Source organism: Suricata suricatta, chromosome 4, assembly GCF_006229205.1.
Source record: "Suricata suricatta isolate VVHF042 chromosome 4, meerkat_22Aug2017_6uvM2_HiC, whole genome shotgun sequence".
In the NCBI taxonomy this organism is placed as follows: domain Eukaryota; kingdom Metazoa; phylum Chordata; class Mammalia; order Carnivora; family Herpestidae; genus Suricata; species Suricata suricatta.
Window position 1 is genome coordinate 125,966,106 of NC_043703.1, and position 23,468 is coordinate 125,989,573.

The 23,468-nt window shown below is 49.3% G+C and overlaps 1 protein-coding gene across 1 annotated transcript in view; it reads left to right on the plus strand.

Moving 5' to 3' along the window:
- Positions 1–23,468, plus strand: part of TCF7L1 (transcription factor 7 like 1) — a gene marked incomplete at its 5' end in the record, with an annotated part of 152,799 nt that overhangs the window by 111,826 nt on the left and 17,505 nt on the right. The window contains one exon of the mRNA XM_029937707.1: positions 21,090–21,173. Coding sequence (XP_029793567.1) covers positions 21,090–21,173 — 84 coding nt within the window. The remainder of the gene's footprint in view (positions 1–21,089; positions 21,174–23,468) is intronic.

The window sequence follows — 23,468 nt, forward strand, 5'->3', positions numbered from 1 at the left end:
AGATACAGAAGGAAAGTGATAATCCTCTTGCCTTCAGGAGGCTCGGGATCACGTCAACCCTTGCTGGGTAGAAGGAGTCCCAGTGGCAGACTGTCCTCGACTGACAGGATGTAGAAGTGGTTCCGCTGGGATATGGGGGTTTTATTGTCATTTCTGTGCCTTTGCTCACCCTCAGTGATCGCATCTCTCGTGACAGGCCCCCAATGGGTCTGCTGAGATCCTTCCTGCCCACACCCTTTCTGCCGTTTCTAATCCGGATCTTTGTAGTTTATGGTTACTGTGTAGTAGCTGAACATACACTTGAGCATTATTATGGTTTTCAACTACTTACAGAATTATTTCTGGTGTATGTGTGTGCGTGCACGCCAAAGCCAAAACTTATAAAATTTACTTCTAATAATATCAGTAGAATTGTTTAAGCCTCTAAAACCCACCATAAAAGTTGACTGTAATACCAGAAGGCCCTCAGGCAGAACCTCTGGATTCCCCATGCCTGTGGCCACTCAGTGCAGGCATTAAAGCACAGCATGTTCTCTGTGGGTTTGTGACTAGGGAGCACGTGAGCTTGGGCCACAGAGCCAACCTGCTGAAGGCTCTGCCATCAATACCTCCCAGGCTGGTACAAGAGGACGCTGTAAAGTGGGGGATGGAGGACTCCCCCGGTGCCCATGTGTCTTGACAGTGGTCATAAGTACCAGAAGATAGGCTTGGGCTGTAACCAAAAACTAGCCTAAGTGGTCAGGGCAGGAGAAAACAGCTGTCATCAGACCTAAGAAGGCTGTGCTGTGGACTCAGGACTCCCTCTCCCAAGCAACTCTGTCCTCTCCCTCGGGTCTGACGAGCCACCTGGAGTGAGGGAGAAAGCGATCTGAGGGGCCGAGGCTGGGGTGTGGAGTGCCTTGTGTGCCGCAGGGCTCCAAGGCCTTTTTAAAGGTCCAGGTTCCAAGTCTCCCGGAAGGTGTTCCCCCCAAGATGTTGCCAAAAGCAAAAGCAAACTGCAGAAGACATGGGTGACACGTGGCCACCGGAAGGATCCATAGGAGCCCTGAAGGCAGAGAGCAAGAGTGTGGAGATGGTGCCTGAGGCTGTCCTTGAGCAAGTCCTCCGGCAGGGTCCCTTTGGCTATCCCTGGGGAGTAACCTAATCATCTGCTACTGCTGTGGCTTCCAATACCCTGCCCTTGCTCTGCATCTCCAGAAATAACAGAGGCCGCTATAAGGGTCTTAGTGTCTGTCTGTCTGTCTCTCTTATGTACACTGTCCTCCAGATGCACCTGGGGAGAGCTGAGGTCCCTTACTAGTCCAAAGGCAGGAAGAAAGCATGTGTCCCACTTTGAAGGTCGTCAGGCAGGAAGAATTTTTCTCACTAGTCCTTTTGTTCTATTCAGGCCCTTCAACTGATTGGATAGGGCCCACCTAATTGAGGGAAGGCATTCTGCTCTACTCAAGTCTCCCAATTCAAATGTTAATCTCATCCCAAACACCCAGAATAATGTTGAGGAAATCTTTGGGAACCCAGAGTCCCAGTCGAGTTGACACTTAAAATTAACCATCATATCCAATATAATTGTTTAAAATGTTCCCCTTCACTTTCAAAAGAATGCTGCTTGGTAGGATATTAGGAAACTGGATTGGTTCTGGGTCTGATGAGTATGTGTGGGATTGGGCTGCGTAGAGGAGGCAGCTGGCAGTGAGGGGTGAGGGGTTCAGGAGAAAGGGTGGGGGCAGCCCCAGAGATGAGAGTGGTCCCCATGGGGCTGCTGACTGCGCGGGGGCGGGCGGGAGACACAGCGAAGACTGAGAACACCAGGAGGAGGAGGAGGGAGTATAGAAACTAGCAGAAAGAGGGGAGGGCTTGTTAGGGAAGAGACCCGAGATATGACATTGGATTTGGTAGTGAAGAGGCCAGCAGCAGCCTTAACAACAACAGTGTCAGTGGTACGGAAGCCAGGTGGCACTGGGCCAACGAGTCAGAAGGAGGGGAAGGGCCAAGAGTGTGGTGTCTTTGGTTTTTCTAAGAAGACTGTAAGGAGAGGTGGCAGCAGCACAGGGGCCCGCCCAGCTGTGGGACTGACCGACCACCCTGGTTTTCTTTGTTCGGAAGGGAAAAATGGAAATCAAGGAGGAAGAAAATAATGACCCACTCAAACCATGACTTTGAATTTACTTCAGTATTGTGTTTCAGTGACTCGGGGTGAGTATGCCTGACCCCAAGGAAATGATAAGCATTGTGGGACATTTAAGAATATTGTGGGACATTTAAGAAAGGGCGCCTGGGTGGCTCAGTTGGTGAAGCATCTGACTTCGACTCAGATTGTGATCTAGCAGTTTGTGGGTTCAAGCCCTGCGTTGGGCTGTGCACTGGTGGTGCAGAGCCTGCTTGGGATTCTCTCTTTCTCATTCTCCCTCTCTCTTCTCCTTCCCCACTTGTGCTCTCTCTCTCTCAAAATAAATAGATAAACATTAAAAAAAAAATAAAAGAATGCAACAGAGAAAATCAAGGTGAATCAAATAGAGAATTTGGCCAATTTTGCGGGGGGGCGGGGGCGAGGGGAAGCATTTGTGCTAGCCACACTTGCCCAGTCCAGCTTTGTGTGCATGACAGATCCTGCATGGGACCTGTGGATGGCATTGTCACCTAGTTCAGTGTTTGCCTTTCAGAGCCAGTGTAGGAACCAGGGCCTCAGGAAGGAAGCGGCAGGATGTGGAAGCTTGGGGTCATCAGACACAGAACCTGAATGAGGCTGACCATCTCCCAGCCCAGTTCCCCAACAGCTGTGAGAGTCAAGTTCTCTAACCAGCCTTGTGCACCGGCTGTGCCTAGAGTTGGTGTGCTCCCAGACCACTTGGGAAATGACATGAGATTTGAGAAATGTTTTTAGGGCTTCTGTGCTCCGAAATGTACCCCCTTCCCCAACCCAGCGAGCCTAGCCTGGATGTTTGAAATTCCATAAAGACCAAGCCCTCAGTTTGGTCGGAGAGATTGGGGAATGTGACACAGCCCCTCTCCCAACCCAGAAATGAGGCATGTAATGTGCTGACGCCATTAGGAATGTTAAAGGAACATGGTGAATTTGCCCAGTAATATCAGCAGGAATCACGGTTGCAGGCATTTCCCATCTAACTGCCGGGGGGGCGGTGGGGGGCTGCTCTCAGGTTTTGGATTCTCCATATTTACCAGAAACTTCCTCTTGGAGCCTTATCCATATAATTGTTCCTCTGTAAGAAAGATACATTCTGGGCAAGGATCAAGGCAGGGCTGAGAGCCTGGCACCTGGCATGCAGTAGCACTGAACACTGTTCAGTGGGTAGGTGGGTGGCTGCTTGCTCTGGGGGATAAGGAGAGTGGACAAGGGACAGGACCACAGATCCATGGATGCCATCTTTGGAAGAGAAGCCCGGGGTGTAGAACTGCAGGAAGTTACTGGAGGGGGGGGTGGTTGTTAGCATCTGGAGAAAAGCTCACAAAAGCATCACCTGAAGAGCTTTAAAAACAAAAAACCAAGAAAAAAAAAACCAAACACAAACAACAACAACAAAAAGCATGCTTAAGTCCTACTCTAGAACAATTAGACCATAATGGGGGTGAGGGATAGGAATCAACGTTCCTCCAGGCAGCTCTGATGCCCAATGGCTTATCTCTACAGCTCTTCCCCTCTGAGGAGAAGGGCACTCAAATTTGCCCCTCTGGGGGCCCCTTCTGTGTTCAGAGCAAGAGGAGAGCGCCCCAGCACACGGCCTGCAGAGCGGACCCTTCCTCAACTGGGGAAGGGCCCGTGCAGCTGGCGGTCACGGCACCACGGGCCCAGCAAGCCCATCTTGTCCCGGGACCAGCAGAGATTCCTAAGTGGCTGAGATCACCCTTTTCCAGGCCCCAGTGGGGATGGCTAGAAAGAGCCATCAGGGGCAGGATACTACTGCTGTTCAAGGGAAAATAGCACGTGCGAGTTCAGAAATGTGAGACTGGGGATTTGGATGTAGATTCTACTGCTGTTGTTTTTTCCGGATTGGTTTTATCAGTCTTTAAAATGTCTCAGCAAAAAGTGATTTTCATTGCATGCGTTCGTTTTCACATTTTTTAAATTATTTTTTTAATGTTTATTTATTTTTGATAGAGGGGGAGAGACAGAACACGAGCAGGGGAGGGGCAGAGAGAGAGGGAGACACAGAATTCAAAGCAGGCTCCAGGCTCTAAGCTGTCAGCCCCGACACGGGGCTCAAACTCACAAACCGTGAGATCATCACCTGAGCCGAAGTCGGATACTCAACCGACTGAGCCACCCAGGCACCCCCGTTTTCACATTTTAAAAGTAATACATGTGTAGTCAAAAGAAGAAAAAAGAAAGATCGCCCATAATTTTGTTATCCAGAGATAAGTTCAGTTCACCTTTTAAGAGTATATTCTTCCAGATCTCTGATCAAAACATACACAAAGATGCATATTTTTTAAAAGTAGAATCAACACATGTTTTGTATCGTGCTCTTTCACTTAACAGTATATAGTAAGCACCTTTCTTTGTCTGTAAATACTTGCCTACTTCATAAATTCAGATAGCATAATTGCAGCATAAGTATCTTAATATCTTTCGGCTCTTATAAACAACACTTCAGTGAGCTTTCTTACAGCTACGTTTTGCTCACATACTTAATTATTTCCTTAGGATACATTCCTTCCGGTGGTAGACTTTTGGAAGACTTGATACATATCTCCAAATTGCACAAGAAAGGTTTACTAATTTACTCTCCCACCAACAAGGTATGAAAAGTGCCCATGGTAATTAAAAAGGAAAAAAAAGCCTCTGCCAATTTGACAGACTAAAAGTGTTTAACTCATTACTGAGTTCGTAACTCAGTTTTAATCTCAAATTCTGCTAACAAATAGAAGAGGAACTCAGACATTCTCCTTGACGGCTTGGGTAAGGGCCTGGCCCTAAAGGACCTTTTCTGTCAGTCCCCCTAGGTCACTGCCTATGGGTTTTCTAAGGCCTTTCCCTGATGTGGTTTTCAACATGGCATCTATCTCTCTTTTTTTTTTTTTTTTTTCTTGACAGGGGGTGGTGAGGCACAAGTGAACGAGGGGCAGAGGGAGAGAGAGAAAGAGAGAAACCAAGAGAAGTGGGGCTCAGGTTCATGGGATCATTATAGCATATCCTTATCCAGAGCCTTTGTTCCCCCTCTTCATTGGCCTAGCCTGCTTCCGGTGTCTGCATGGGCACCACCAGGGGGCAGTGTGGAACTGTGACCACACTCTTCATAGTGAAATCTTGATTGATACAATCATTCCTTTGTTGTGAGTTCTATGATTTCTGCTGGTTGGCATTCATAATGTTGATTTACTTAGAGTAATATTTTATTCCCTTCCAATTATTTTTATATTGTCCCCTATAGTTTATATGTTAGTTGCAAAAACTAGCCTGATCTGGGGTGCCTGGGTGGCTTAGTCCCTTGAATGTCTAACTCTTGATTTCAGCTCAAGTCATGATCTCAGTTTGTAATTCTCTCTCTCCTCTCTCTCTCAGCCCCTCCCCTGCTGTGCACACATGCTTGCTGTCTCTCTCGTTCTCTCTCTCACACTCTCAAAAATAAATAAATAAACAAACTTAAAAAAAGAAAATAGCCTGATCCATACGAGCCCCAGGCTATTCTAATCATAGCTGTGGCAGTGGCCTTAGTGCCTTATCTGACAAATGCCAGGACGGGCCTGGAGGAGTGACGTACGTATTTTCTCCTCCAACACTGGCATAAATGAGAGCGCTAATAAGATGACAGGACCTGGGCAGGTTACTGAAATTCTCTTACCTTAATCTCTCCCATCTGCTAAATGGGGAAAATAATAACATCCATCAGCTTATGAGGAAGAGAGGGTTAAGTGAAATGACACATGGGAATAGCTTGGTACAGTGCCTGGCACAAGGTAACTAATCAGTAAATATTATCTTTAAAGAAACTTGTTTGCTCTTCTGCTCAGACAGTTTGATGTCCTTGGCTCTTGCACCTACTTATCTGCTTACCTGAACTGAGGTTAATGTCAAACAGTATGATTTTACTGAGCAACACACTCCCATTGCCATGGCCCCTACTACAGAAGACCTAACACATATCAAGCTCTATTTTGTAATCAACATGTACACTATAGGGCAAAATACAAAAATAGTTGGAAGCAGATATGATATCAGTGAATGATTTCATCAGTCTTACTGTATTAAGTAAATGGAATCTTTATTAGCAAGTAGGTTACCCATTGGCAGTGGAAGACCCATTCACTATCTGTAGTCTTCCCCAAAGTCTGTGGTTATCACTGCTCTCTCCCTGGGTCAACAAGATTAGGGTCTATGGCAACAACCCCAGGAGCATGGCCACTGATGGCCTTTGGCTTCTGAATGTGTTTCTCCCCAGGAACTGGCTGGGAAGCAACACTTGGAGGGAGAAACACTTAAGTCCCTAATTAACTCTAAAACACGCTGCCATAGTTACCAGGCACCTCTCACAAATGACGCACTGTGCCATGGGCTGTCGTGATCCAGGGGACAATTCTGATCCCTGTGCCCAAGAAGCTTAGGAGGAGGTAACACGGGATCCATGAATCCTGGCGGCAGGGGATGTGAATGACTGGGAGGAGGGACTGAGCCGAGGCCGGGAGTGGTGAGGAAGCCACTGTGGAGTCAGGGGTGTTAGAAATGGAAAAAATCCTATGGCTGTCAATGGACAGGACTTAGTGACTGGCGAGCCAGCAGAGAGTGAGGCAGAGCGGGGAGGGAAAGATTTCTAAGGTCTCGACTTAGGAGCGCACTAGTGGACGGTGGATCCGAGTGAGAAGCATTTGGGAGAAAGACACTGGTGTGTCTTGGCACATGTCGACGTTTAGATTTGTGTGCAGAACCTCTTCTGGTTCCTAGGGATATTTGCAGTAGCCACTGGATGGCCGTAAACACATGATTCTACAGCAGTGTTCCTTGAATGGCAGCTGTATGCCACGTAGCACCTATGTTATTTGTCTAATATTTTTCTTTGAGTTGACTCGCTTTCTTCCCACTTTTTAAAAATGGCGCTTCATTGGGACACCTGAGGGGCTCAGTCAGTTAAGCCGCAGACTTTTAATTTCAGCTCAGGTCGTGATCTCACAGTTCATGGGATCAAGCTGCACATCGGGCTCTGCACTGGTTCTCTCCCTCTCTCTCTGTCCCTCCCCTGCTCGTCCTCACTCTTTCTCAAAATAAAGAAATAAACTTAAAAAATACTTTATTTAATTTTATTTTTTTAATTTTTATTTTTTTTAATAGTTTATTGTCAAATTGGTTTCCATACAACACCCAGTGCTCTTCCCCACAAGTGCCCTCCTCCATCACCACCACCTCTTTCCCCCCCACCCCCTTTCCCTTCAACCCTCAGTTAATATTCAGCATTCAAAAAAATTTTTTTTAATGTTTGTTTATTTTTGAGAGAGAGAGAGACAGAGCGTGAGCAGGGGAAGGGCAGAGAGAGAAGGAGACACAGAATCTGCAGCAGGCTCCAGGCTCTGAGCTGTCAGCACAGAGCCCGATGTGGGGCTCGAACTCACGAACCGTGAGATCATGACCTGAGCCAAAGTCGGACACTTATCTGAATGAGCCACCCAGGTGCCCCTAAAGAAATAAACTTTAAAAAAATTAAAAGCAATAGTGTTTAAGACATGGGCTTTCCTTTTTGTTATGTAGAATACATATATATTTTAATACCTATTAAAATGAATAGTTTAAGGACTAAAACAAAAATAGCTATTATTTAATAGAATTGAATGGGAACTGAGAACGAGGTGCAAGACCCTCTCAGGAAGTGAGGAGGGGGAGGAGACGTGTGAGTTTGGTGCCACGATAACGTGTATAAAGTATACACACTGTACCCATGATAAATGTTCATTTCTTATAGCCCTTTCACTACCCTATCCTAATTTGGGCACCCTCACTTCAGTACAAATGCAGAGTCATTTTGTGATGACCCAACCCACTTGTGTCCACCTACTACGCGCGCACCAGGTTGGGACGCGGGAATCTGTAGTTCAGGCTCCTTTATTAGGAGAGATGGTCCTGTGTCGAGCCGGCTGGGGTGGACCTATCCTTAGCATCCTCTCTCGCCAGTCGGGTCCGAGAGCTCTCCCAGAGCTGCCCGCCTATTGAGGGCCCTCTCCAGACATTTCCCACTTCCTGGTGCCCGGGAGTTGTTGACTTTGGCCAGCCGCTGGCTGCAGGAGTGCTGGAGAAGGCTTCTGGAGAGAGGCCCTTGCAGCTCCGTGTGCCGGGAGGCGGCTCCAGGCCGCCTGGCTGTCCTTTTGTGTTGTGTATTTTACTGGCCCACGATAAGCACTTCCTGTTCCCCATTGATTATACACAGATCCTGCTTCCTTTCTCCTCAATACCTGGGATGCTTTCCAGCTTCTCCTCCCACAGGGAAAAATCCATAAACTTCAGAATTCCCAGGCCTGCTCTTTGGTCAATGGGCTCCATGCAAGTCATTACTCTTTTTGCTATCCAGTCACATTCTTTGTGGCTCCTCCGTCTCTGTCTGGAAACTTGAGGTCCACAGTGTGCGGGTCTGGAGACAAATGTTTCTGAGGCCTGGTCTTCCCCCCCCCCCCCGCCCCCTGGGGCCCCGTTCTTACTAGCCAAGATATCTGTATCAACCTTCAGGCTTAAATCAGACAGAATAAATAGACTGCACCTCCCAGATCAATTTGGATCAACTGTTGGTGGCTGCCTGATGTACTGGGTTGAACATTCTGAGGTCTAAACGTAAACAGGGAAGAACACCATGATCTATAGCAGTGTTCGCCTTGGGCCCAAGACAGGGTTGTACTGGCATTCATGATCTGTATTTGCTACCCTTAAGATCCCAAGGTGAGACAAAGCTTCTAGAAGGCCAGAAACGTGCTCTTGCACCCTTTGGGTCATACCATAACAGTCCCAAGCTCTGTATTCTAGTGCCAACTGGACATCAACTGGTTCATGACCATGGGGAATCTTAAATCCAGGAGCTTCCGGCAATCAGTAGCTCAGTCGGTTAAGCATCTGACTTCAGCTCAGATCATGATCTCCTGGTCTGTGGGTTCGAGCGCCGCATTAGTCTCTGTGCTGACAGCTCAGAGCCTGGAGCCTGCTTCAGATTCTGTGTCTCCCTCTCTCTCTGCCCCTCCCCCACTCACGCTCTGTCTCTGTCTCTCAAAAATGAATAAATATAAAAAATTATAATAAATACATAAAATGAGGGTGATAATACCTGCCTCATCTATCTATATCTAATGGTCTTTAAGATGAAATGAGGTAATTAATATAAAACGCTTTAAGAAGTATGGAACACCTGGGGGGCTCAGTCAGTTAAGCATGCCTGACTCTTGGTCTCAGCTCAGGTCATGATCTCACGGTTTGTGAGTTCAAGATCTGCATCAGGCTCTGTGCTGACAGCTCAGAGCTTGATTGAAATTCTCCTTCTCAAGAAATAAATAAACTTAAAAAAAATGCTTTAAGCAGTAAATGACCACAGAAGTGTATCTTGCCTGTGTGACCCAGCTCTCCTGTCACCACCTGGATGAAGTCTTCCAGTTTTTCTGTGAGAATCCTGCTTACCGTGACCCCTCTCTTCTGTGAACCTGTCATTTGCTGACTTACATTATAGTTACTTAAGCACTTAGAAAACCTCCCCTCTGGCATGTCATGCACCTGAGCCTGTGTAGAAGGTGCCCATGTGACATTTATGGAGTGCTCTGTGCACAGCTGTCATTGCCTGTCTACCAGTTCTATAAGGAGGCCTTTCTATAGGAATGGGAAGCCGCCAGCCATCTTGAAATAGCTTAGTTTTATATTAGAAAGATATTTGTAGTGGCAAGTGATGGGTGGACTGGAAGAGATAGGGAGGGAGGCAGAAGCAGTGGGACCACCACGGAGGAGGATTTGGGACGCACAGTCCTCACCCAGCACCCTGCCCCTGCTCTTTGCTATGGACACCAGGTATTTTGTTGGTCTGAGACAAATGGACTCTCACCACTAGCCCCTTCGGACCGGCTTGCTACCTCCTGGTGCCTCCTAGACAGAGTCTGGAGCAGAACTGCACCAGAGCCAGGAGGCCAGAAGCAGACAGAAGGCTGCTACGGCAGCCCCGCCATGAAATAAGGAGGCCTGAATCCCTAAAATCTAGAAAGAGGCCTAGAATCCATGGAACTTTTTGGCCAACAGGAGACAGGGGAAGCAAAGACATGAAGGCAGATTCTGAAATTTCCACTTGGAAAAACTGAAGGCACGGGCTGGGCAACAAAAACCAGTCTGGGATTAAATTTAATAGCTTTGCTTATTCTTGCTATGATATAGGACATGGTCATTGTAAAATTTCAATGAATAAGATGAGCACAAAGAGTAAGGAAGTTTGCCCGAGATGCTGAAACCCAGTGATAACATTGTGGTGACTGTCCTTACAGGTTCTTTAATTGGCTTTTCTCCCTAAACAGTTTGTGTGAGACATTTATTCAGGGCAGTACGGGTACCAGAGGGTAAATGGAGCCTGAAAGCATAGGAGACCAGGGAGGGCAGGGGTTCTGTGCAGGAACCGTGTTCCGCAGAGCTTCTAAATAAGACGAGGCTCACAGGACACCCATGGGATTTGGTAGCTTACAAGGCTGCTTCCCTGTTTCGAGTGCTCAGTAGCCTTGCAGGGACAGAGACAGGAGAGTGGCTGGAACCGAAGCTAGACTGGAAAGGAGGGAACGTGTAGCCATGCGCCAGCCTCCCTGCTTACCCAGCCTTGAGCATCAGCGGCTCCCTGGGCTCTCCTCTTTGCCTCCCACGCTCTTCCACGCCATAAGCTGTGTCCTCGGCTCCTGTCACATCTGCCCCTTCTTTCCCCTGAGTCTCCACTGTAAATGTGTCACAGCGTTTTGTAATTCACTAGGAGCCCTCTCCTGCACAGCTCACCCAGCCTTCCATTCTACCTGCACAGTCCATACCCAGTCCTTCCCTCCCCCTCCTTGTACCATCTGCCTCGTAAGCCCGCTTCCTCTTGTCCACACACGTCTTGTCTAGCCCTCAAATCCTTACCTACACATGTGGCAGTTCCCAGCCTCACTTGTAGCAAGAGAAACGCAAATTGGAAATAAGGAGCTACTGTTTTCCACCTGTCACTTTGGCAAAGCTCAGTAAGTTTGATGACACTGTGGGCAAGGGCATAAGCCCCCTTCTATGTTACTGGTAGCAGTGTAGACAGAGAAATTCGATAATACTTCTGCAAACCTCAACGTACGTGCCTTTGACCTAGCAGTTCCCCTCCCAGCTGGAGACATCCTACATCTGTGTTCATACGTGAGCGTAATGATGAGTGTTCAAGGATGTGCACTGCGGCAGGAGGCTGGGAAGCTCTTACATGTCTGGCAGTAGGGACTGTGTGGAGAGTCTGGCATTTCTGTACAGTGGATCCCATGGAGCCGTCACACAGAATCAATCAGCTCTAATATGCTGCTAGGTGATCAAGATGGGGTGCGTGTGTGCGGGCCAGAGAACGGGCCCAAAGCTGTGCCAGCGCAGGGGCTCTTTCGGCCGAATCTGAGCCCACAGTGGGGGTCAGGACAGATGATCTTCTGCGAAGGAAGGGGAGTGCTGCCATCACAGGCCAGACATGGCCACGAGGAGACCCAAGGCAGAAGGGAGAGGAGGAGGGGGCAGGCTCAGGGAAAGGAGGGCCAGGCGTCCAAGGCCAGTTCCTACAAAGAAGCTTCTCTGTGTGTGTATATGGTCAGGCACTGAGCACAGAAACTGCCCAGCCCAGCAAACCCCAAGATCACAGCCAGTGTGAGAGGATGTGTGGACTGAGGAGGCCTGTGTGTAGTTCTAGGCTTCAGAAATGATGACCCCAAAGCAGTTTTCCCTTTGACTGTTTCTTTGAATGCCCAGTGCTCTGGGGGCAGAGTTTCCCTGCTCCTTCCGAAAGGAGCGTGCAGCTGCCAGAGAGATCTGCCCGGCCAAGAGTCCAACTCTGCTTCAAGACCTTGGGCCCACTCCAGCCGAGGACCACATGCATAAGCCTTCCAGTCGTCCGTGAGCAGAACCAGAAGCCCCCCGCTAGCCAGGGCACGCCTCAGCACCTGTTCGCAGGCAGAGTGTGCTGGAGCCCGCTGCTACCTAGCCAGCCGTTAGCATCTCTTCTCATCCCTGCCGTCAAGGACCCATGGTCATAGCTTGAAATCAGCCATGGTGGGAGTATTTACACGTGTGGATACTAGCAAATGCTACAAAGCTCGGTTTGTGTTTGTGCTTTTGCTCAGAGAGCTGGTTGCCGCACATTTACTAATGCACTACGGAGCAGGACCCCTTGGCATGAAGCGCCTGGAGAGAAGTGAATGGTCAAAGTCTATGTTAATTAGCTCTTCCTTGTCCCTGGGTAACGTGCAGGTAGTAGGCTTGGTGAACAAAAAGAAACTTAAGTTTTGGGGACTAAACACCTGTTTCCTAGGATCTCCCCACAAGCGCAGCCCTCCGGGTTGTCCTTTCCCGAGTGACTGCTGCACTAAATTCAAACAATTCTGCCAGATGGGAGGTGCTGTTATTCTCATGTCCCGGATGAGGAACCAGAGGTTCTGAAGGGTGAGGTCGCTTCCTCAGGTACACAGCTTGTAAATGAGGGTCCGCGAGGACTCCTGAGTCGATTGAGTACCTCAGTGCAGTCTCCACTCCCAGGAACCCACTGATTTTTGTTTTCTCTTCCATGGGAGGCCATCTGGTCCAGGGCCCTGCCTTCAGGCCAGTGAAATTAAACACTCCCATTTTAAAGGTGAAATGATGAAGTCCAGAGAGGTTAGAACGAGCCTGGGACCCTGCTCTTCGCTTCCCATGCTGTATCCTTCCACCACTGGAAACTGGCCTCTGGGGGAGGGGGGCAGTGTCTAAAAACCAACCTTTGGTCAAGTTTGGTATGCAGAATTGCCCGATTCTCCGAGTTGGAAGAGGAAGAGAATAGTTTAAGGCCATCTGGGAAAGAAGGGGGATTATTTGAGGGTATGGGCAGGGAATAGGTGTTTATGGGAAAACTGAAACCTAACCAACCCACTCTTGAGTTTACTCTTCAGTCATGAAATATTTTTAGAGCCCCTTTCACTGCCGGTACACAGGAGGGGCTTCAAAATTATTTGCTGACCCAAATGCTGTGACAGGTGCCTCAGAGAAAAAAGTCGTTTCATTGGTTTAAAACATTGCAGAACTGTGCTTCTAAATAACTATCCCAAGGAGAATTATATGTGTTATATGACATGAAAAAAGTAGCTTGTATTAAGACATTTTTTTAAAAAATCTTTTTTAATGTTTTTTAATTTATTTTTGAGAGAGACAGCGTGAGCAGGGGAGGGTCAGGGAGAGAGGGAGACACAGAATCCAAAGACAGGCTCCAGGCTCTGAGTTAGCTGGCAGCACAGAGCCTGGATGCAGGGCTTGACCTCACAAACCGTGAGATCATGACCTGAGCCCAAGTCTGACGCTTAACCAACTGAGCCACCCAGGCACCACAGTATTAAGACATTTTGGATTCATTTGTAACAACTCACCTATTAGCAGAAACTTAAGAAGGAACTTGTGCCCATGAGTAAAACAAAGATCGTGATTGTGTTTGGGTTTCAGCGCCATCCATGAAACGAAGCAAATGCAGAAACTTCTCATCTCGAGAAAAGAAAATAAGAGAGAAGGGTGTAAACTTTGCTTTTTATACTTTCGCTCTGGGAACTTTGTCTAATCCATCATGTTTGGAAACCAGTTCTCCTAAATACTTTCATTTTATCTTGTTCAGTGATTTCCTGAAATGAAACATTTGTTCTGTTGGGAGAGCAGTTCTCTCTCCCTGCTAATGAGCCCATTGCTCAATGTTGGTAGACTTTCAAATTGAGATCAACTTATGTCCATTTTGACAGAAGACAGAGGATCTTAAACAGGCCTCCAGGAACTGGCAGGGTTTGGGTATCAGAGCCTCCAAGATGCATTTACAAATTCTTGGCAATAGTAGGCCAATTAACGTGAGAAGCAGTCACTCAAGAGTGAAAAGAAACTCCGTTAAATGTGTTCCACATCTCTAAAGGATTCGGGAAGGGACGGAACAACCCAGTGTTACAGATGTGGAAACTGGGGCTTATGAGTTTGATAAGTGCTTAAGCTCAAGGTAGGACAGGATCTGGAAGCATCATGAATGCCGGCTTCTGGGCGAGGAACTAGGGCTGTGGACAGACCCTTGAGGAGCTTGCAGTCCAAAAGACGGACAGAATTTGCAAATGAATAACAGCAACACAGCATGAGGAGTGCCATAGGAACACCAAGCTGGCACAGAGGTGAGAGTGACTGGCTCCTGTGGGGAACTGGAGAAGGCTTGTCTGGGAAGGGGACTTGGGACAGGGTTTTGAAGAGGAGGTTCGAGTTTCCTGCTAGTACAGGATACTCCAGGCTGGGGAACAGCTGAGCAAATGGCACAGAATATTGTACGAACTTGAGTGCCGTTGGTGTTGGCCGGTGGGTGGGGAGCAGGGGAGCCATGAGGGCTGGAAGGGCAGGTTGGCCCCAGATTGCTGAGGACTTTGGGGAGCTTGATCCCTTGACTTCCAGCAACCAACCAGGAAAGGAATTTTTTAAGCAAGGAAGAGATCTGATGAGTTATGTGTTTTTGTTGTTGTTTTAAGTGGGCTCCACGCTCAATGTGGGGCTCGAACACACCACCCTGAGGTTAAGAGTCGCATGCTCTACTGCCTGAGTCAGCCAGGGCCCCCCTGATGATTAAGCTTGTCCAATTTGGGAGGCCACTGCAGTAGTCCTGATGAGAAATGATTCCATCCCTACCTCCAATTGTGGCAGGATGGAGAGTAAAAAGAAACTAACTGATCATTGGTTCACAGTTTTTCCACTTAGAATACAATTCTTCGTGTTAATATATTTGCATTTTGAACAATGTCCTTGTCACTTTGTGGTGGACAGCCTTGAGGGGGTTTCTCGCCAGTTTTGCTGGGTGGCTGCACCGAACAGTTTCCTAAGAGGGAGATCTGGGAAAGAAAGCCTTTTTCTCTGTTCGAGGGGCCCTGGCTTTGGGGTCCCCGAGTGTCTGGTCTACGGACCAGAGAGGCAGGAAAGATTGGTCATCTCCACTGGCAAGCTTCTGCTCCTGAAGGGTAAAAACTGTGAGACGGTAAAGCTAGGGAAGAGCCCTTCTCTCTGCTTCAGGCCTGTCGCTGTCACCAGGAAGTGGAAGGAATTCTGTGGGGTGGTGTGTTCTCACCTGGGAAGCTTTTGGAGATGACTTGTTTCCTCGCTTCCAACTGCCGTGCACGTCTGTAAGCTCTGCTGTTGCTTCTGTAACATGAGGCTTTGCTTCCTCTCTCGCCTGGGCCCTGCCTAAAGGGTTTTCTGTGAGAACCTGTGAATGGGAGAATGTGGGCGGTACCCAGAGTCCTGTAGAGTCCTGTCCACACCAAAGCAAGCTTGGAACAGGGGCAGATCTGGCTTGGGGTGGCGGGGGGAGCGCCCCTACCTTCTGGGAGGTGGAGGGTTAATCTCCATAGCTCATTGGCAGTTCTGCCTCTGTACGGGGCATGCTGGGATTTCCTCCCAGCTGTTTTACATCATGAAGATTTGTATGTTGGGGAAATTCCAGGGCACAGCTGCAATTAATCTGCACAGTCTTCAAGCTAAGCAGGGATCCTGTAGGACCGAGTCTCTGCCTCCCTGCAGGAAATGGGGTTCTGGCTCTCCGGTGAGAGCACCCTTCAGAGGGACCCTTCCCTGAGACCAAGTAGAATGGGAATAGCCCACCCGGCCAAGGATTCACCCCCAGGAGGGCACTAAGGAGGGGTCCCAGAAGCAGAAAGGGACCCAGAGCATAAAGAAAAAGCGGTTCAGCCTCCTTTATAAATAGTAAAGCCAAAATAACACTGATAGCAACACTTGAGAAAAACAACACAAAAATGAAAACTTTTGTTCTCTCTCCCTTAGGAATGGTGAAGTAAAATCTTAAGAGACTCGTAGTTAGCATTCCACAATACGTATAAGAACGAACAAGCCACCATGACCAAATAGGGTTTACTTGGGGCATGTAGAGATGCTCTCGTGTAAGAAAATGTATCACTGTGTGTACATCTCATGACTGAGTCAAATAAGAGGAACCTGTTTGAGAGTTTTCACTATCCCAGTGAAAACGACTTAAAACTAGGAACAGGGGTGCCTGGGCAGCTCAGTCAGTTGAGCACCCGACTTCCGCTCAGGTCCTGAACTCATGGTTCATGAGTTCCAGCCCCACATCGGACTCACTGCTGTCATCACAGAACTGACTTCGGATCCTCTGTCCCCCTCTCTGCCCCTCTCAGCTCTCTCTCTCTCCCCCTCCCCTCTCCTTTCAAAAACAGATAAACATTAAAAATAATAACAAAACTAGGGACAGAACCATCCTTCCTTAATACAGTAAAGACAGGTTCTAAACCATAGCCTCAGTCTACTTAACTGTGACCACAAGTTCCCCAAGGGTGCTGTATGGAACCCCAACCCCAGAAAGTTTCCCAAGTTGAGGAAGACTGGGAAACTGCCTCTCTGTCCTGTCTCAGCGAGCCACAACCTACGGTAGCATATGTAAATCGAGGGTGCGAGTACTCACCATTCGGGTCGAGTTTTAGCTTCCTGTTTGTATTAGAAGAGAGTCCTTACCTCCTAGACAGTGTCCCATGAGTGGCAGCCCTTGCTGTTGCTTGGCCATGACTGCTGGCATTGCTTGTGCATTGGTGCCACACGGGCTCCATGTTTTACATCCCAAAGAGCATCCCCAGCAGGGAAGCCGCCGCCGTCCTCACTGCTGCAGCCCCAGGAGCCAGCTGGGGTCAGTTGGATGGAACCTAGGGGAGGCTTGGAGAAACCAGCATTTTTAATTTGCCCACATGCTGTGACCATGCAGAGAATCTAGGCTCAGCCACACCTCTCTTACACCCCGATAACTGACTTGCCCCGGGGGTGATTGTGGGGCTGGCTTCAGATGAGAATTGCAACCAAAGAGAGTTTTATTGCCCCTACACATGGGGGTAGGCCTGACTCGGAAATCCCAAACTGCCCAGCCACCTCCACAGATCTGGTGCTGAGGAGAGAGAGGGCTGCAGGATGCCGCCGGCCCTTGCTGCCCTGGTTCATGGTTCTGGGAAGCTCAGCTGGCCCTTTTGAATACCCCTTTCTTCAGAATTGCAACCCAGGGGTGTTTGGCGAAGCTGCAGCAGGCTCCAGCGTCTTTTTATAGGTCTTCCCCACCCCACCCCTATCACTTGTTTCAAAATCTTAAAAAGGCAGGACAGTAGAAAGGGGGAAGGGACAATCCTCTATTTCTTCATCTCCCAGAATGAATCCTTCCTTGTGCACATGCACACCTAGCCCCCCGCCCCCAGATTGGCTGGAGCAGGAAAGGTCCTGGGCCGAATGTCCACCTTTGCTAGAACCCCTCTCCCCACCTGTCTTACAGATCTCTGTGGGGCCAGGCTTTGGTGGGGGACAAGGCTAAAGATTCTCACCCGCTTCTAAGCTTTCAGGTCTCAGTTAAAGTCACTGAGTAAGAGGGAACCCTACTGAGATATGGGGACAGTGGGGTCTCTTCCTCCCCCTGGAAGTCCAGGCAGTAGGTAGGTAAGACACCCAGGATCACCAAGTGATGGACAACCAAAGACAGTAGCTGTTACTAAGAGCACTTGCTCAGAGTGTGTGTGTGTGTGTGTGTGTGTGTGTGTGTGTATCCCCATATGTATATTTGTACCTTGATAGTCCCAGGATGAAGGCAGACCCTCATGTAGCTCATGGTAGAGCAGTGGTTCCCATTGGGGGACGGTTTTGCCACTCCAGGAAACATTTGGCAAAGTCTGGAGACCTTTTTGGTTATCGCAAATGGGCAGAAGATTGGGAGCTACTGGCTTTTGGTAGGTTGTGGCCAGTGATGCCGCTAAATACCATGCAGTGCACAGGACAGCCCCCACAATATCCCAAAATATCATTAGTGCCATGGTTGAGAAGCCCTGAGCTAGACTCTCACTAGCCTGCTCTGCCTAACAACTGAAAAGCTCTGCCGGTAACGTTCTTTCCCAAACTAGGATTTAGACGGCTTCCTATTTGATCTAAGAAAATCCCTGGCCAACCAGAATGAAGAGTGTCCAGTGTGTGTCTCTATGACGCCCACTAGGTAACCAGGTGCTGGTAGAATGGGTGGGTTTCAGGCGCCCCTCCTACTATGTTGCATATCGGGGTGGATTTGGGATACATCTGTTTAGCACGTGATATTTGTGGTTGTAGTTCAACTTCAAACAAATGCTCAGGTTATTGTTCCTAGAGAAACAGCGTGATGAACAGTGTAAGCCTGGGTCACCTCAAAAGTCCCTACGAGAGACCATTGATGTATATATATTCATTCAGCTCTGAGGCCACCAGCTCTGGGTGAGCTAGCCCTGGGTGAGACCAAAAGGGAGGGAGAAAAACCCATGGGAGTGAAGAAAAGGCAGGGGTGGGGTTTAGAGTAGGTGGTGTTAAGGAAAGCTTCATGACTCCTGTTACAGTGCATGGCGTGGGGTTTGAAGCCGAGAGACCCCAGCTCAAGTTCCATCATAAAGTTGGGCTAGTCGCTCGCCCTATGTTTACCTCCATTAGCTCATTTGAAAATTTGGGACAATCACCCCTACTTGTAATCGCAGGGTTGTTGCGAAGAGGAAACTGGTTTATGTGTGTGAAAATGCTTTGGAAACTGCCAGCATGGCCCAAATGTTATTCACTGAAGAAATGAGGACTTTAAAAAAAAAAAGTTTGGGGGCGCCTGGGTGGCTCAGTCGGTTAAGCCTCTGACTTCGGCTCAGGTCAGATCTCATGTTCGTGGGTTCGAGCCCCGCATCAGGCTCGGTGCTGACAGCTCAGAGCCTGGAGCCTGCTTCTGGTTCTGTGTCTCCTTCTCTCTGTCCCTCCCCCTCTCATGCTCTGTCTCTCTCTCTCTTTATCAAAAATAAATAAAACATTTTTTTAAAAAGTTTGTTTATTTAGTTTTGAGAGCCTGCGTGGGAGAGACGCGCGTGCACATGCGAGCAAGCAGAGGAGGGGCAGAGAGAAAATCCCAAGCAGGCTCCCAGCTGTTAGTGTGGAGCCCAACTTGGGGCTCGAACTCACAATCTGAGATCATGACCTGAGCTGAAATCAAGAGTCAGGTGCTTAACCAACTGAGCCACCCAGGCACCCTAGGAAATGAATTTCAACTCGTGATTCCAGTATTTGTCCAGTGTTTTTAATTTGTTGGAGGCATTGAAATTCCAGTTAGTTAGTCTACAAAGTGTAGACTCTGGGTAGGGAAAAAGACGGGTAGGGGTCGGTAGGGTCAGCAGAAGGCAGGGACAGGGATGATATTCCGTGGGGCCACAGGGATGCAGGGACAGGCAACAGAAGGCCCAGAATGGAGACTGCCTTTACTGATAGCACCCCCACGACCCCCTTTTGCTCCCGCCTCCCAAGGCCCCCACAGCCAGGCCTCACTGGCCCATCCCACCTGTTGTTGGCGCTACCTCACTGGCCCTTTGTAGATGTGTCCTAGGGCCATTATCCGTGCCTGTGGACATTGCTGTGAAAGTCCAGACCCTGTCCTCTCAGACCATTTTTGTGGTTGATGGAGAGCAGAGAGGCACTGCCCATCTTAATTTTCTGATCCTGTGCACATGACTCAAGGCCAACTCATGATTTCTTTTTCCCTAAAATTGAATGACCAAGCAAGGGATAACTCAGAGACATATTTCTGTCTCTCTATGAAACTCTTCCTGGAGCCATCATTTCCAATCGGAGGTGTAATTTTCAAAGTAACCTCAAGAATTCTGCATAGCTGTCTGCTGCCCGGAAGCACCGTGTCAGCGCTGCCACTAAGACAACACGTGTGCTTTGCCCTTGGCAAAGACTAATGGTTTGCTGACAAAAACACTAGCTGCCATTTATCAAATGTCTCCCATGTGCGAAGCATTGTATTCAATACTTGACGTTGTCCCCGACCCTCCTAACAGCCTGTAACGTTACCAACAGTAGCCTTACCTTACAGATGAAGAAACCGAGACTCAGAGTTGCTAAGGTGCTTGTACTGGGTTGCACAGCCTACACTGGCTGAGTGAGACCCTGAACCCATGGGCATTTGACTCCGGGCCCCAGAGGGGGCTCACCTGCCGCTGCTCACTGCCTCTCCACTCCTTCTTTTCCAGGCCCTTGCTGAGGACTGCCTGCCATGGTTGAGGAGAGACTTTTTTAAATTATTTTATTTTTTTATTTTAGGGAAAAAGAGTACAAGCAGGGGAGAGGGGCGCGGGGGGGAGAGAGAGAGACTCTCAAGCAGGCTCTATGCTCAGTGCAGAGCCTGATGCAGGGCTTGATCCCTTGAGCTTGAGCCTGAGATCACGACCTGAGCCGAAATCAAGACTTAGTGGTTCAATGGACTGAGCCACCCAGGCGCCCCAAGGAGAGGCTTTTTGTTTAAAGAAAGTGTCTGTGCATATGTGTGTATGTAGAGGATTTCCTGTTTGGTTTGGATTTTCTGCAATAATACAGGGTAAGGTACTAGATAATCTTTTCCAGGCTGAGAAACACTATAGCTAGAAGTTAAATCAGCACCGTTGAGTATGGACAGATATTACCCATGACCCTGTGAATGTCAGGCAGATGGTTTTTATTCATTTCTTCACCAGATACTTCGGGAGGCCATTTCCAAGGGAGTATTGTGTGTGATGCTGTAGGCGATGGGAATGAATGGGGCAGGGTCACCATGTGGGAGCCCTTGATGAGCCCTGCTTGTCCCACAGACTAGAGCAGGAACTTGACCGTCCATGATAGGTTCCTTGGACACTTTGGTTGGTTGTCCCGGTGTGCGCCCCCCACAAAATGACAGAGGGGGCTGGCGGTGGTAGTGGTGATTCTGTGTGTGCTCTCCCCTGCGATACTCATGTGGACACTGACCAGGAAGGAGCGTGTGCGCTTACAGCGACCCAGCAGTAGCCCTACCTGCCCGGCTCCTCCTCTGCTCACTTGGGGGTGCTCACCAGGCCTCGTCTCACCAGATGCCGTATGTTTTCTGTCCCCTTTGCAGTACCTGCAGATGAAATGGCCCCTCCTCGATGTCCCCTCCAGCGCCACAGTCAAGGACACCAGGTCACCATCCCCAGCACACTTGGTAAGTCTGTTTCCCCGTCAAGTGCCAAAGGGATCTTCTTGCTCCCCTCACCCCATGCCGTTGCGTGTCGTCCACCTTCCCAAAGCTGATGGGGTCTGGCGGTGTTGCCTCAGGTGACGAGCTGAGCAGTCCGGCGTGTGGCAGCGTTACCTGTGCACCTTTCCACCCCTTACACCTCAACACGCACGCACATGGCAGCTGGGATGTCGTGTGTCTAGAAATGCCGGCCCCGACCCTGGCTGGTTACCCTGGTCCTTCTCGCTGCCTTCAGAATCCCTCTGCCCCTCCACCTGGACGGCGGTGTCCCTTCTCTGTTGGAGCTCATTCCACACTGCTGCCTCTGCTCATCACTGCCGGCAACAACAGTTGAAGAGACCCTGAGCAAAGAAAAACCCCAGTAGGCAGCCGAGACCTTTGTGCCAAGCCCTGTGACAACTCAGGTCCCAAAGGAGGATCCGGATGATCCTGGGAGGTGGGAGCAATGGGGTCCAAGCAGGTCTCTCCTGCTCAGGGCTTGCAGTGGACTGAAATCGGTCAGAGATGGTCCTGGGATGTCTCATTCCCAGACTTTTCTTAGGAGCTTGGGGCCTCCCTAGCCTTAACACCCACACACCCCTCAAGCTAACTTGTGTTATGCGCTGCACAGGGAGCCTCTGTGTCAGGGTGCAGCTCGAAGGAACCCCACGGGCATTTTACAGACAGAGACCTGGGAAAACATGGTATCTTGAAAAGCATTATTATGGAGAATTTCACCTGTTCCCTTTACCCACACTCCTCCTATTACACAGGATTATTTTAAAATAAATCCCAGACATTTTAAGATACCCTGACAGTCCTTTTCCATTTAAAAACTGAGAGTCTTGATATATGGAGAAGATCAGTTAGGGCTCAGTGAGTCCGTATGATTTCCAGTAACTGAGTGGTTTACGGGGGCAGAGCCCTTGGACGTTTATAGAGCAATGTCATGTGTAGTCAGTCGTCAAATGACAGTCGCCGCCACCCACTGGGGAGACAAGTGGGAGAGCTGGTTCCCATCATCTCTAGGAGAGACCAGTGCCTGTGTAGGGAGCAGTGAGCAGGCAGCCATCTGGTTCAGGAGGCTCTGTGGCCGCCCTAGAAATAGGCCAGGGTGGGGTCTCTGGTCCCCCAGAGTCCTGTATGGGATGGCCTAGCACGAGGTCCCAATGCCCTCTAGTGGTCAGTCATGGTGGAGGACCTGGCTTCCCACATCCACCCAGCCCCAGACCTGGCTTGTCCCTTCCAGGCACAGCTGTCTCTTTAACTCTTTCAAATCTCTGCTCGCCCCCCACCCATCCTGTGGCACCCCCTGCCCACTCCAGCGGACCCTGAGATGACCTGTCTGTTCTTCCCTCCACATACCATCTCTCTGCATAGCGTATAAAATCTCCCATCAATTTTGTTAAATTTTTAAATTTATTCTGAAAGAGAGAGCAAGCGAGTGAGCAGGGGAGGAGCAGAGGGAGGGGCAGACTGAAGATCCCAAGCAAGCTCCAATGTTGTCAGCACAGAGCCTAACGTGGGGCTCGGACACCCAATCCGTGAGATCATGACTTGAGCTGAAATCAAGAGTAGGATGCCCAGCCGACTGAGCCGCCCAGGTACCCCTCCATCTACCTTTAGAGGAAGTGAGTTCCCTTTAAAACCAGCATGGGTGCTCATTGAGCTTCCCATCCTTCCTACTGCACAGAGTGATGCATCTCTGAAAAACAAAATTAAAAGCGTGTCCAGCCCTCCTCCTGGTGCAAGCTTTACCTTATGCCCCGTGTGGTGCCCACCACCGGCCTGTCCCACAAGAGCGGGACTGCCACCTCTGTCTCCGCACCCTCTGTTCTGCCAGTCCACCGCAGCCTGGCTTGGCGCAGCGACTGCGTCTCGTGTCTCTGTCCAAGCGTCTCCCTCCTTTCTCTCGAACCAGCTGGCATCGGCCAGTGTTTGCAGCTCTCTGCTTCCTGGGCTCGGGCTGTCATGACTCCGGCAGCCTGTATGCACCCACACTAACAGTTCCCGGCACTCTCTGCACTTCCATTCTCTTTCTGGACTGTTTTCCTCAAATAAGCTAAGGTCCCCATTCTCACTTATACCTCCGTGTGAGTGACAGGAAGATACCTGCCACTGCTAACCTCTCAGCAGGGTTCTGGGCCCGTAGCTCCACCAGCCAGACTCTCCCTCGTCCACTGCGGACAGTGCTCTGCAGACGCTGGCCCAGATCGGTGCGGGGGCTCCTTATTTGTTGGGGTGGAGAAGCGTGCCCTGTGGATACTACACTGTAACAAA